This window comes from Rhipicephalus sanguineus, chromosome 7 (assembly GCF_013339695.2).
Source record: "Rhipicephalus sanguineus isolate Rsan-2018 chromosome 7, BIME_Rsan_1.4, whole genome shotgun sequence".
NCBI lineage: Eukaryota > Metazoa > Arthropoda > Arachnida > Ixodida > Ixodidae > Rhipicephalus > Rhipicephalus sanguineus.
This window is the reverse complement of record NC_051182.1, coordinates 165,246,077-165,261,100: the sequence shown is the minus strand read 5'-3', so window position 1 is coordinate 165,261,100 and position 15,024 is coordinate 165,246,077. Positions and strand designations below refer to the sequence as shown.

Below are 15,024 nucleotides of genomic sequence, written 5' to 3'. Positions count from 1 at the left end.
GAACAATATAATTAAATAACGAATGCAACGTAACTTGGCTATTACAAAGAATTATTTGATGTAAAGTTGCACGAAATTAGCAATAAAGGCAATGAAAAGAACAGTGTAATAGGTAGGGTATGTAGAGCTATTTTAACAAATGTGTTGTCAGAAGATGCCTGGAATTTTCTTGGTCACTCTTGGAAGCTATGTTGTTAGGAAGGTCGCATAGTGTGTACTAGTACGGTGGTCTTATGGGCTATTACTATAGTGTGTACGCATACTAAGTCAAAATCAAGAAGGAAAATGGACATGGGCATGGGCAAGCAAGAAGGCAAGATAACCGCTGGTCATTAACCCCTAGAGGGTTTTTGCCGTACATGTACGGCAGAAGCTTCCTGGTACCAAAGGGTTTTCGTCGTACATGTACGGCATAGCGTTTATTTTTAAAACGCGCGCCTTTTTCGGTCATTTCTTTTGCTTGGCCTGTGCTGCCACACTTCGGCAATACGTGGAATTTTTTTCATGCGCCAATGTCCCTCCGTTGTATTTTTTTCTAGCTTCCCAAAATGGCGCGCCGGCTATCGCTTGCCCATCCGAGCGCATTCGCGGTGCAGCTGGTTTAAAGTGCGCGCCTTTTTCGATCATTTCTCTAGCTTTGCATGTGCTGCCACGCTTCGGGAATACGTGGAATTTTTTTCATGCACCGATGTCTCTCCGTTGTTGCTTTTTTTTTGTGCTTCGCAGAACGGCGTGCCGCATGCCGGCTATCGCTTGTGCAACCGAGCGCGCCCGCGGCGCAGTTGGTTTCAAACGCGCGCCTTCTTCGATCATTTCTCTTGCTTGAAACGTGCTGCCACTCTTCGGGAATACGTGGAATTTTTTTAATGCGCCTGTGTCTCTCCGTCTTTTTTTTTCCTTTCCAAAGAGGCGCGGCAGCTTTCATTGCGCATCAGAACGCACGCACGCGGTCCGGCTGGTTTCGGTTTCGTCCTTCGGGTGGTTGCCGCTTCTTGCGCCCGCGAATATGATGGCTGTTTGGTTTCTAATCTCTCAAAGGGTGACCCCTTGTTACTCTCTCGTTTATTGCTCCCCGCGGCGCGGTTACATCTGTTTCCGAGCGGCGCTAAATTACAAAATCCACACCGCCGTGATTGCGTTTCCTGTTTTGGGGTCTCGGAAAGACTAACTACGTCTTGTTGGCGATAAGACGAAGGATTACTGTAGCCTTTTTACTCGTTTTGCTTTTCGGACGGGCGCACAACCATAGAGTTTTCTTCCGTGCGCTCAGTGACGCAGTTCGCTTACGCTATGGAAGCGCACGCCGGTTGCCCTGCTGCTGGTGAGTCGAGCAGCGATTCTTCTGATGCGGACTATTCCCCAAGTGCCGAATCAGAATCTGATTAATTGGATTTCAGTTTGTTAGACCAGGATTTTTTGACGAGTTCAGACTCTGATGACGATCAAGGAGCGACATCTGAAAAGCGTGCGCGGCGAGCCATGCTTCAAAGACTATCGCACGCTCAAAAGTTTTTAGTGTTACAACACGAACATATTTAACCGGGAAAGTACTCTAGTGCGCTTTGTATGTCTGTGAGCTATGTTTAATACAATGCATAATTTTTATTTATAAAAAACAGTTAAGGTTCTTTTTTTTAGGATTTTGCTTGATTTTACTACGAATAAACCATGTGTATGTAACAACAAAAATGATTTTTTGTCACTTTACGGTCACGAAAAAAAACTTTATACTATTTTTTTCTTAAATAGAATCGTCTGAAGAATTTATTTCAGCTATAAAAATATTATACATTTTTGGACTGGATTTCGCGAAAAAATTCGACCCTCAAAGGGTTAAGAGTAACAGACTGGATTCCAAGAGAAGGCAGGCACACCAGGGAGAGGCAGAAAGTCAAGTGGGCAGATGAGATTAATTATGCTGGTGGATTCCACTAATCTCTTGCCATATACATTTCTTGTTGGTGGTATATTGAATTTACCAAAAGATTTTACCAAAAGAATTTACCAAATGGTATGTTGCTCCATAGCTTTTACCAATGGATTCCACTAATCTCTTGCCATATACATTGCTTGGCAGTGTTGTATTGAAGTTACCAAAATAATTGTTATGTGTTTGATGTAATGAACTTGTGGACTTTGTGCACATTATGTGCAAAACATGCTGTGGTTTGTGTCTTGCAGCTGTATCATCAAGTGCATCGTCCGACACAGTAGCGGCCGTTGCATGTGGAGGGAGGGAAAGCCCGCTGAACATTGACTTGCCTACGTACCCATCCTTGGAACAGTCTGCAGAGTCCGATGGGTCGACCGAAACGCTGCTGGGATCATCATCACTTCCTGGAAGCTCATCGCCACTGTGTCAGAGCAGGGAATCATTCTCAGACTGGCAAGGTACCGGCAAAGAGCCAAAGGACGGCGGTGGTGTTATCGTGCGTGAGCCGGAACATGCAGCTAGCTCTGGATACCCTGCTGTGTCACCCGCTGTTGGGAGCGGCGCTTCAACCGCGGAAGGCAACTTGGCATCCACTCAGGAACCGTGCGCCTCAGTAACTGCTAGCAAATCATCGTCGAAAGATGAATTGTCTGTTAGTCCAAAGAGGGATTCTGGGGCATCGGATTTGCCAAAGGTTGAGTTGTCGGACAGTTTTGTTGGACAAGACTCTCCGCAGCATTCTAGTGAAGCCGCGCAACCACACGAATTGGCGACAGGGCCGGATGGCTTCTTGCCCCAAGACTTGTGGGTTGCCATCGATGCTCCGCAAAGCATCACCGAGAAAAAAGATGAGAATGTTGAAACGCACGGTGCCTGCGGCGATGTCGTGGTTGCAACCGCGATCGTCGAAGCGGCTGGTGATGTTGCCACCCTCCCCGACGGAAAACAGATGGCGGCCGAGTCTGGTGACCAGGCGGACAGTGACGCTGGTGACGCGACGGCAGTGAAAGTGGACGCTTCCATCGCCGTGAAGGAAGAGTGCGAAACCCAGTCGGTGGCCGGGAGTGCGCACTCTGCGGAGACGAGCTCATCCGCTTCATTTGTGAGGATTTCGACGGAAGAGACGGAAGACTCGCGGAAATCGAGCAGTCCATCCGGTGATGAAGAAGGGGAAACGGTCTCCTCGTCGGACATCGAGATAATCTCGTCCGTTAATGGCGGGTCAAGCATTGACCAGTTCAGTGCAGTGTCGCCCGCAAGGCACCTCTGGACCATACAGTCAGACAGTCGTGGTGACAAACCCTTTGAGGGGGCTGAAGCAGCTGGGACGTCTGAGGACCCACTGGGACTTCCTCTAGGTAAGACTGGCAGTAGGGTTTTTATTGTCTGTTAGATTTTCAGTGCTGTACATGCTGTGCTTCAAGGGGCCCTGCAACTTTCCAACGTAACCGTCGTGGGACCTTGCTGTTGGAGTTTATTACGTCACAGATCAATTGCCGTGAAAATTCTTCCAGTCTGTTAAGTACAAGAAGAGTTACAGGGATTTGTCACGCTCTTTAAACACTGTCGCTCTTCTTTCCAATGAGCATGCTAAAAGCTATACAGTAGGGGTGTGCAAATAATGAAATTTAGAACCGAATAGAATACGAATAGAATAGGAATCATACCGAATCGAATACGAATATATATAGAATACTATTCGAATAGTTTTCGAATAATAAGGCAACCATTTTCAAGACAGGCCTAGAATTCTACAGCTTTTTATTTCAAACAAATATTCACCAACTTTAACCAGTTAACATTACCATTACATTTAACCAATAAAAGATACCACTATTATGTAAACTGAGGTATGCTCGTATACAGTAACGGCTATTTCTAGCATTTCTAGGCATCTTTTTAACTGTAGGGTGAATACTACAGCAGTTACTTGAATACTCGAGGTGGTACTTTGTCACCAGCTTTCAAATAACACTAACACCTGAAAAATGAACATCATGAATCTACTGATAATGATAGTGGATTGAGGAGCTTTGGTGACACTGGAGTTTAAAGTTAAAATTCCTTCATCCAGTGATGAGTAAAGCTTCGATAGTCCCGTTGGCTAGCTATATTGGTAATTCACTAATTAAAACACAACAAAAATGCTCCTTTGATCTTCCAACGTGTTGTTCATTTATGGTTTTCCTGTCGATTCTGATTATTTGAAAAGTATTTGAAAAATATTCGGTACATCAAATATGTGCTATTCGATTCGAGTATCGAATCGAATAGAACCCCTGCCATACGAAAAGGGGGGGGGGAAGCTAGTAGTAATGCTTGCAGAGGCAACTAGGCAGGTTTCAACACCAGCTGCTATAAAGTGGTTTGTGACTTCCTTTATTGTCTCATTCATCGATGTGATTAATTAAACATGTTTAATTACACTGATGATTGATGGTAGTAGCTCAAGGGTTTTTGGCAACAAATAATTGAAGTCTGTGCAAGAGTATGTATACACAGGTCACTTACAAACAGGGAAGCTTAGTCATGAAAAAAGAAATTCACTGAAGCGTAAGGAGGGGCTGTAGCGCACACGGCAGGCACTACCAAACAATGACAGTCAGTCTGCTGCTGTCCCCAAAGCAAAAAGTGTACAGTCGCTGTATGCTGCCACTTCTGACATATGGGACTTAAACTGGGAGGATAACAAAGAAACCAGAGAAAAGGCTCAGGACCACATGGCGTACAATGGAATGGAAAATGGTAAGCGCAACATTGAGAGATCGGAAGACAGCAGAATGGGTCAGGGAATGAATAAGAGTAGCGGATATTTTAGTTGGCATTAAGAAAAAGAAATGGACCTGAGCTGGCCACATATAGGACAGACAGCTGGTGGTTAGAGCAATGGAACGGTTACTAAGGAATGGGAAATGCAGTCGTGGAAAGCAGAGAGTTAGATGGAGGGATGTAACTCAAGAAGTTCGCAGGCATCAAATGGAACCAGCTCGCGCAGAATAGGGTAAATTCTAAATCACTGGGAGAGGCCTTTGTCGAGTAGTGGACATACTGATAATGAGTGTGATGATGATATGAAGAATATTCCATTCAGTATCCTGATGCACAGCGTAATGCACATTCCTTCACCTTACGAAGTCTTGTGGTGCCCTCTAGGAAGACAAAAAAACTACAAACAATGTAAAAATGAAAGAAGAAACCCTGGAAGCAGTATGTGTCTAATGAAATAAAATGTAGGCAGACCAACTTCAGATGAAGTTGTCTTAGCATTAACTAGTGGAAGAAACAAGGTGCTAAAATGTGACAGGGAGGTGCTACGATCGCCAGTGTTGTTTTAAGTATGCATTGGTGATGGCCTTGTCTTGTATACCATGGTTGCTGTTTAACTATGCTCTGCAAATGGAAGTGTAAGCAGCACATAAATAAGCAACAAATGTGCACCTCTACTCTACCTCTACTTCCTTTGGCAGGATGCAGAGCAACATTGGCCAGAATGAGTAGGTGGGGCCACATTGTACTGCTGTACATTAACATACACAACCGCTTCAGTATCGCTCACAGGCATAATCAAACTACTCACTCTTCATAAATCGTGTCATGTAGCTTTGAGAGTGTTGCTGCCAAACACTTGTGCTGTTTGCATTGTTTGCATTGTATTGGTTGTATCTGAACGCTTGTATTGTTTAAAAGCATTGCTTGAAACCAGTGATATGAATAACCCTAGTAGTACATGAGGTGGCTGTATTTCTGCACATGTACTCTTCTGAACAATTGTAATGGCACTTGCAGGGGTAGCCTAGCAGGTAGTACATGTGTTGCACTGCTAAGCTCAGTTGCATTGATTCGATTCCCAACCACATTTTTGCATTTCGATATTGGTGAAATTCGCCTGTGCACTTAGAGTGAGGTGCACCTTAATGAACCCCAGGTGGTCGATGCAGTCCTCCACTATGGCGTGCCTCATAACATGGTTATGGCACGTAAAATTCCAACAATTATGTTTATATGACGAACCTGTAATAGTGCCGTTCTCTCCATGTTTGCAGGTGGTGCTACTACAGAAAGTCTCGAAGATATGTCTGAAGTAGAAGGCCTTAGAGCGGTGAGTGCATCTCTTTCCCGTGTTTATTTTTTTTTTGCCATGCGAATATACTTAAGCAAATGAAGAATAGCTGAAGCACTTTGGTCGTGCAAACACAGACACAAGAAAGAAGTCAGGACACCACAAACGCCGACTAACAACTGAAGAGACGCACAATGGCAGAAAAGAAAGAGGGCATGAAAACTTATCTGCGTATGCCCATGCAGTAGGTGAACCTATCAATCCGGCACGCGTGGCGGTCTACGTGGAAGATAACTGTTAAGGCATTTGATTTCTTCTTCATGCAAGTTAATAGATGGTTTACTCACGCATGCTCTACCACTATTGTTGATATGCCATGCCTCAATCATCAGGTGCTTTTCATCATTCCTATGCCGGTACAGAACTGCGCATTCATCGAATTTTGGCGTGCACTTACACTCTTGGCAATTTTTCTCTGGTCCCCTATTTTCGCAGTGACTATGCACTGTATTGTCTGAAGCGAAAATAAAATTTGGTTTGATTGATTGATTGATTGAATGTAAAGATAGATTAGAAGGTGAGCCTCCGGTTGGCGATCTCTTATGTTCCAACAATCTCTGGTTAATGCATCGGCCCGTCTGTCCTACGTAGAAGCGGCTGCATCTGAATGGGACCTTATACACCACACTTGTATGGCAGTCAGTGAATTTGTTGGTGTGTTTTACGAAACAAATATTGGTTTGCTTCCTGTCTTTTACTTGCTCATTCTTCCTCTGCACAGTGGCACAAATCTTACCTAGCTTATGGGCAGCCATGAAAACAACATTAACACCTTATCTACTTCCTAATTTATTTAGCCTGTGAGATACGCAATGACTGTATGGTATACCTACTTTTCCTGACATTTTTTACTCATATTTTGAATTCTTATACAATTTTGCAGAAAGGTTTCTCAGTATCGAGTAGAGCTTGTTATTGAGCAAGTTGTTTGTACTAAGTGCATCAAATAAGGCACAAGCACATGCTTGTGTAGAATTGATAAGTGTACATGAAATGACTACAATCCTAACAAAGCACTTTGTTGAGATTGTCATTCTTTTGTGGGAGCTTATAGGTTGGCATGTGCATGTGTTTGCGCCTTATTTGATCTATTCAGCTCCTGTATATCTGCACTTGAAGTCGATGGTTTGACGATGAATTGTGTGGTTGTGAACAGGCATGATGAAAAAATGAAAAGAATAAATGCCGACCAAATTGAAAATGTTTAAAACACTAAAAAACGTTTTGTACTTCCGTACGGAAGCTGAAACGTCGTTTTTTATTGTTTTAAACTTTTAAAATTTTTGTTGGCATTTATTCTTTTTGTTTTTTCATTATACCTGCACTTTCGTAATATTGGCTTTTAAAGGGACATTACAGTGAACCACTAAATCAGTTGAGAGTAATGAGTTTGTATTCTTTCATGACACTATTATGATTAATATTACCATCATAGGTTCATTATTAGAAGAGAAAATTAGCTGAAATTTCATTTTTGAGTTTTGTGTCAGACTCTGAGCCCCACATGTCAATGTGATGTCATGCATTTTAAATTATGTTTTTGTATTTTGGCCCCATAGGCTCAATAAAATTTCCTGAAACTTGCTACATTATGTCTTTGGTTCTATTAGCAAATAGTTTGCTTTGTTTTCTTATGCAGGCTGTAGCAGACGCTCTCAAAATCTATAACATCACAGTATGTTTGTGCGGGACCATCAGAGCAGTGTTGCCGCCTGTTTTGAATTATCAACTAGCCAACTGAACTACCAACTAGCCCTACAACAAGTTCCTTTAGTGTCAATGTGCCATTTATGCATTCAATTAATTTTATACCAAAATTGCTGCCTGTATTCTCTTTTTGCACATCTGTTGGCTTACCAAGTGTCTTTTCATGGCAAGGGTGGGCAAGGACTTCGTTGGTGCCTCTTGAGGAGCACTTGCCACTGCATCCTTGGCCGCTCAGTAACAATAACCATATTCTCTGCCCTTTTCAAGAGTTATTCTTTTTTTTTTTTATATAGTAGCTACAGTAGCCCTGTCTCTTTTGTATTTCAGCGAGTGAACAAGCTGCAAAGTGTTCTGGATGCCCGAGAGCGTAAGGTCTTCCTGCTCAGCAAGGAGATGGCTGAAATGGCAGACAGCAATGCTGCGCTACAGAGGTACAAACCACCATCTGTCATGCCAGATCTGTCAAACATGTCGCTGTGTTTGAAATTCTAAAACGACTGTCTAAAAGCTAATCTACCAAAATAAAGTCTAGTCAGGAATCTGGACATTTAGGCTTGTACTTTTACATACATGTATTGCCTATACGAGATAAGTGGTGAGGCAGTGGATGTGGTAAAGGAATATGTCTACTTGGGACGAGTAGCGACCGTGGAGCCGAACCATAAGACTGAAGCAACTAGAAGATTAAGAATGTGGTGGAGCACATTCGGCTGCTATTCTCAAATCGGGAATGGTAGTATCTCTCAAGAGAAAGGTGTGTAACAGCTGCATCTTACCGGTGCTTACCTACAGAGCAGAAACCTGGAAGCTTACAAAGAGGGCTCAACTTAGATGGAGGACAACACGGCACGGCATGGAAAGGATTATGGTAGGGGTAACCTTAAGGGACAAGAAGAGAGCACAGTGGGTGAGGGAACAAACGGGTGTTTAGGACATCTTAGTCGGAATCAAGAAGAAGAAATGGGCATGCGCAGGTCATGTAGCACGTACGCAAGATAACCACTGGTCATTTAGAGTAACAGACTGGATTCCAAGAGAAGGCAAACACGCGAGACAGAAAGTTATGTAGGCAGATGAGATTAAGAAGTTTACAGGGATAATGTGACTGCAGCAAGCACAGGACAGAGTTAGTTGGCGAAACACGGGAGATTCCTTTGCCCTGCAGTGGGTGCAGTCATACTGATGATGATGATGATTATGATTGCCCATTCCTGAGGGACTGGTCCAGTCCGTGTTAGCACACACTGTAGATATTATAAAATCCACTGAAAGGTTGCCCGACACTTTCAAACCTAGTATGATTCGGTTTGTTCTCATATACCTTATTTCAAATGAATGCATGTCTAACTATTGACTTCTTGTTGTGCAGTTTTTCTTGTGCGAATCTATAGATCATCACAGCAGTTAAAATGCTGACACTTGGTTTGTTGTGTTCGTCCTTTCCATCATGCATCATCACTCGGGCTGTCTTCTCACTTCGCTACGTGCCCCTCTTTTTTTGTTTGGCAGTGTAAAACGAAGCTTGGCTTATTACTTAAAAGGGCCATGTCATTAAATTAGCACATATGTACATTAGCAAATTTAACTCTAAATCCATCTACAAGTTCAATAAGACACACTGGTCACTGGCACACTCCAAAACTGTGTACAAACTATGGATCGCAGCTACTACAATACTGCCTACCCAGTGTATTAAACAAATTCAATCTAACAGATGACACTTTACGTCTAATGCCTAAAAATTCAATTTTATATATGGTGTCTTTGAATGCCTTGTTTTCTGATGTAAATACAACATCTTGAGTATTTTTTATGTTTATGGATTTTGCATTGCGAGTTCAAATGTTACCTACAACTAAAACTGTTTCTGTACCGCACGTTGGTGCCATTGTGAAGGGTTGGCGAGGCTGGTCAACCTGCAGGTATTGTAGCTTTTACCTTGCTATCCTCACCATGAATGGTACATTTGTTTTTCCACTTCTTCTTTGTTACAAATGTACCGATGCAGCGAAGTAAACCAATTCTCGAATCTTGTCTTTCTGCCATCATCAATCCATGTTGTCGTTGTCTTGGTCCTCTTTGTAAGCATGTACGGCAGCTTTAGTGTGAGTTTGGTTCTACACCTCTGTCGCACTATGGGGGTTCCGGTGTGCCATCTAAGCAGTGCTGTTCAATACGCAGTGCATTGCAGAAATCTGAGCAGCAGCGGATAAAGGACAATCAGGATACATCACGACTGACGCAAGAATTCACCCACCGCCTTGCCCGCCTGGAAACCAAGCTTCTCGACACATCCAGGGTAACAGATTTTCAAGTCATTACTCGTACACGAAGAAGTACAGTGAAACCTCATCAATTCATATTCCAGGGGGACAGGAAATTTGTTTCAATGAAATAGAATTTGAACTGAAGAGAACCCCAACGAATATAGGGCTCAACGACTCAATTGTGTGGTACCCGACCGTAGTGTAGGCCTTACCATGTGTTACTGGGGAGACAATGAAGTAAAGAAGCTGACTTTTAAGGGCTCGTTTTTCTTTGTTAGACACAATATTAATGACAACTAATAGACAATAATGCCAAGGAAAGTATAGGGGATGTTATTTGTAGTAATTAGGATATAAATGTGAAGAAAGTAAAGTGGGTGAAAAGATGACTTGCCGCTGGCAGGGACCGAACCAGCAACCTTCAAAAGAGTGGGGAGACAATGGGGGATCTCCTCTCTCTCTCTCCCCCCTCCCCTCTCACTCTCCCCCTGCCCCCTACCCTTCCCTGCCCACCCTCGTAGTCAGCACCTATGAAATTAACAGTGGGTTAATGTTAAGAAACAACAAAAAAACTGATTATGTGCAGCTGTTCACAGCCAACAAAAACTCCCTATTGCAAAGCATCAAACTCCTTATTGAACCTTTATAGTCAACAACTAGTTATTGAACTCCTTATCATTAACATGTTTTGAGTGTGAATGCATCGAACTAGCCCAGTTATCGATTTTGCAGCACTTACAGCACTGCTAAGTTCATGTGTCAACCTTATGTTTTTGGGACAGTAACAGAATTGTGTGCATTTTATGTCTTTTGCTAAGCATTGACAGCTGGGCTAGTTGGTTTTGGTAAATACTGTGAAACATTCTACTAGCAAATGAAGACATGTACAAGACACGCAACGCCAGACACCGACAATTTAACAAAGCTTTTTGTGATAGCCTCATCCGCTTTCTCGTTGTACACTGCTTTCGGCATGACAACAAAACCACTCTTTTTGTCTCCTACTAAATTTGTTAAATTGTCGGTGCCCGGCGTTGTGCGTCTTCCTATCCTGTCCATGTCTTCGTTTGCCGGTAGAATGATTCACAGTATTTATGCAGGGGTGGAAGTGCTGCGCCATTTGCGCCACGCTGCGCCAATGCGCTTCTACTGCGCCATCCTGCTCCAAAACGCATTATTGCGCCAAAACTGCTCCCAAGCGGTCTTTCGTGCACGGCCTCCGCGATGGGCTCCGGTGCGCTGCCGGAACCGATCACCGAGGCTACGTTTGGTGCCTTCATGTGCCGCTGTCAGCCGTGTCATGGCGCGCCCAAGCGAGCTTATATCATTATATCATCATCACATCACTTGGCGCGCTCTCGCGACCTTGTCGAAGGCGCAAAAAAACCTAGCGAACAAGAAAGTGAGTTGTGCAGCCATATTTCGATTGTGACGCTGGCGGCAGCGGAGTCTTTTGGCGCGTTGCGCGCACGAGGCGGTTGTTGTCATCGTGGCCTGGGATTGCGAACATGAATAAAAGTAAGTGCGTTGACGCTTCATACGGTCGAAAAGGTTCTATTTACTGCGAATATTTAATTTGGTGTGAAGCCATGAAGATAGTGCAAGCAGCTGCCGCGAACGTAAACGGGCGACCATTTATTAGAAACTTTGCATTAGGAAACCACTGTATAGCTGATTGTGTAATATGGATCTTGTTTCATAAGTCTGTATGAAAACGAAAAATTTGTTTAATCCGTTTGCGGTCAATGAAGCCACTACCAACTGCGAAATCACTCGCAGGGCTTCAGTTTGTGTAAGTTGGTTGGACCATTTCTGAAACTCATTTTTTTTTTTTAGCGAGAGCATGCCTCTCCATGTGCAGAATTTGTTGCATTGCACACAAGCCCTTAGATGTTATAAATGCAGCATGTAAACGCGCTCGTGCAGCGACGAGCTTAGTCTCGCTAGTGCGATCGGTCGCGTTGTTCGATTTTGGCTCGTGAGAACCTGCGCTCGGCTCGTGGTCGAGTACGCCGTAGCTCGTACCATCCGCAGCACAACATGACATGCCGCTCGCCGCCGTGGCTGTGTGTGGCTTGGTACATGAGGTGGCGAGTGAAGAAATATACAAAAAAGAACAAGATAGACACTTGGGACGTTTATTACTGAAAAGACGAATGTGAGGTAGTACGAAAACAGACCACGGATACAAATTGTGCACTTGCGACATCTAGTATCATCGCACCTCAAGTGCCATATTTGCGTGCATATAACCGACAACAATAATTGGACAAATCTTGGAACTTGAAGGGAAAAGGTGGAAGTGCGTGGCGCAATTTTTGGCGTGAATTTACGAGCGTTTGGAGGGACCGCGCGCGTGTTTTTTTGAAGAACGCCTTCGCGAAATCGCGCTGTTGCGTCCCGAATGGCTTGATATCATGCGCGACTGACGCGTGGTCGGAGGGTCGCGCGCGTCATTTTGATGAACGCTATCTCAAAAATCACGCCGCCGCGTCTTCCTACTCGAAGTAGAAAGAAAACGCCTCGCGCGGCGCATCGCCGCCGTCGTCCGAGATGTGGAGTTTAGGGTGCAGACGCGTGTTTGTTTGGTTTCTTCCAATGCCTCCAGACGGCGCTGACCTCCGCGCATTTCGAAGGAACTTTTTGAAGCCGGCGTAGGCTTTTGACGAAAATGCAACCCGGCAAACGCGGCGCAAAAACGCCGCTGCTGAAAAACGTTCATTACCATGAACGTTTTTCATTTGTCAGTCTAGTCAAGTGTAGCTATTCAAAACATCGCTTATCTCGTTTTCCTGAGTCATTGCTCTATCACAGCTGTGATGTTTTAATGATAACAGGTACGAGCGTGTGTGTATATCAGTGTTGTAGGCGTTACTGAAAAAAAGTAACTAAATACGTTACTCGTACACTATAAAAAAAGGAACGCGTTACCGCCCTACGTTACCTACAAAAAAATGTAACGCGTTACCGTTACCGTTACCGAAAAAAAGTAACGGACGTTACCTCTGCTGTTACTCCGCAATCATAAATTTTATTCGATGTGTCTTTGCCGCAGGAGTTAAACCCCAGATATTATTATTATTATTATTATTATTATTATTATTATTATTATTATTATTATTATTATTATTATTATTATTATTATCTTTGCCGCAGGAACCCACAATAACAATAATTTAAATCTGAAATTTATGTTTCACATCAAACTTCTAACCCAAACAACGAATATACCCAAAATGCTGATTTAACGAGTATTACTTGCACAATGTACCAGACGTTAGCAATGGTATAGTGGCTTAAAGTTGCCTTTCACGTAAAAAAATATCTGTGCATAAATATTTTTTGTTCACTTTAACCTGTATAATTACCGCAAAAATTGCGAGCGTTTATGTGAGGGCGTTCAACATCAGCCTCATTGGCTCAGGAGTTCAATAACCAGAAACTTCGCTGCAGTTGCAGATACAAAAAGCAAACTTTATTTTTAAAACAAGGTTGATAAGCCTTATCAACTTTGTAGCTGCTATAGAATGTCGAATATTTAGACATTTTTCAAAAAAAGTTTCCTTAGCTCTACAAGTTTCAAATAATGTTACTTTACTCTTTGTTGCGCATACATTTCATACACAAAATATCTTCTTTGTAACGATAATATTTGTGTTTTACAACGTCCTGAACTTTTGAGAACGACAGGTAATGAAATTGGTCCCTCCAGATTGAATATGATATTTTTTTTCCTCGTAGATTATGCATTTAATAAGGAAATTAAGTTCCTTTTCGGGCTACTAGCATGGGACATGCATAAAATATAAAATAATCAATCAAATCTAAAATATCTATTTTCGGATCCGTGTCGATCTCTCGTAGAATCGCCCGTTTACAATAACCACGATTAGTACACTAACTGCGGTAATGTCTGCCGTGTAGCTACCTGTAACCGTGGTTAGCTGTAACCGTAACCGTAGTTAGCTTAACCGCGGTTAAGCAACACCACCTAGACTAGCTGTTAAGGCTGTTCGTGTGACAGCGGTATTAAGGTAGTGAGTAAAAAAAAAAAAAGATTTTTTTTGCGTTAGAAGAAAAAATTCTACGTTTCGCGTCCCGCTCGCATTCTTTTTCAGGGTTTTCTTCCTGCCGGGGGTCACGCCTATTCTCCACAATAAGGCAGACTCTCGATCGGCAGCGCACCTGTAGACCGGTTGACGTTACCGGCAGTCGCTTGGATGGGCCAGAATTCCACAGAAAGCTGCTTAAATCGACGACGCGGGAGTTGTCGAATTCGATGTGGGGGTCGTTTACCATGCAATGCTCAGTGAGTGTACTCCTTTGTCACGCGAACTTGCGGACATCGTTTTTATGTTGTCGCAGCCTCCCGGGGGAGTTCTTCGTTTCCCCCACGTAAAACATTTCACGATCGGCACGTGGTATGGAGTAAACCAGCCCTTGCGCTTTCTCTTCGGACGGCCTGTCTTTTGGGCATGAAAAGGCACAGGTGCCAGCAATCCATCTGCTACATCCACTTCCACGAGAAGCATGTCCGTACAGTTTCTCATGGCGAATTATGCGGCTTTCATCAAGCTCTTTGTGGCGATGGCCCAAACCTCCACACAAGGAGTCGGCGCGTCTTAAGAAATTGGTCCCCACAATTTCCAAAAAAAAAAAAAGCGATTCCGCCCGCGCTTTCTTGGTGAATGCCTGGCAGGCCGACAGCAGTCCGACGCTGCGACAAAGGAATTTGTCGGGGCGAGCTATGAGAAAACGGCACCCCCAGGATGAAAAAGTAACGAGTAACGTGACACCACACGTTACCGAAAAATGTTAACGTAAGTACGTTACCCGTTATAGTTTCTAAATTGTAACGAGTACGTTACTAAGTTACCGAGAAAAGTAACGCGTTACCGGTAACGCCGTTACTTGTAACGCGTTACCGCCAACACTGGTGTATATATATCATTTGTTTAAGTGCTGTTGGTTCCTCAATATTGAATGTTTTTTTAAAA

The 15,024-nt window shown here is 43.4% G+C and overlaps 2 protein-coding genes across 2 annotated transcripts in view; one reads left to right on the top strand and one right to left on the bottom strand.

Annotated features, from left to right (window-relative positions):
- Positions 1 to 15,024, bottom strand: part of LOC119400472 (protein argonaute-1) — a 379,544-nt gene that overhangs the window by 33,905 nt on the left and 330,615 nt on the right. The gene's annotated exons all lie outside the window — the stretch shown is intronic.
- LOC119400471 (TATA element modulatory factor) overlaps positions 1 to 15,024 on the top strand; it is a 67,494-nt gene that overhangs the window by 5,756 nt on the left and 46,714 nt on the right. The window contains exons 4-7 of the mRNA XM_037667526.2: positions 2,182 to 3,291; positions 5,977 to 6,032; positions 8,088 to 8,191; positions 9,942 to 10,059. Coding sequence (XP_037523454.1) covers positions 2,182 to 3,291; positions 5,977 to 6,032; positions 8,088 to 8,191; positions 9,942 to 10,059 — 1,388 coding nt within the window. The remainder of the gene's footprint in view (positions 1 to 2,181; positions 3,292 to 5,976; positions 6,033 to 8,087; positions 8,192 to 9,941; positions 10,060 to 15,024) is intronic.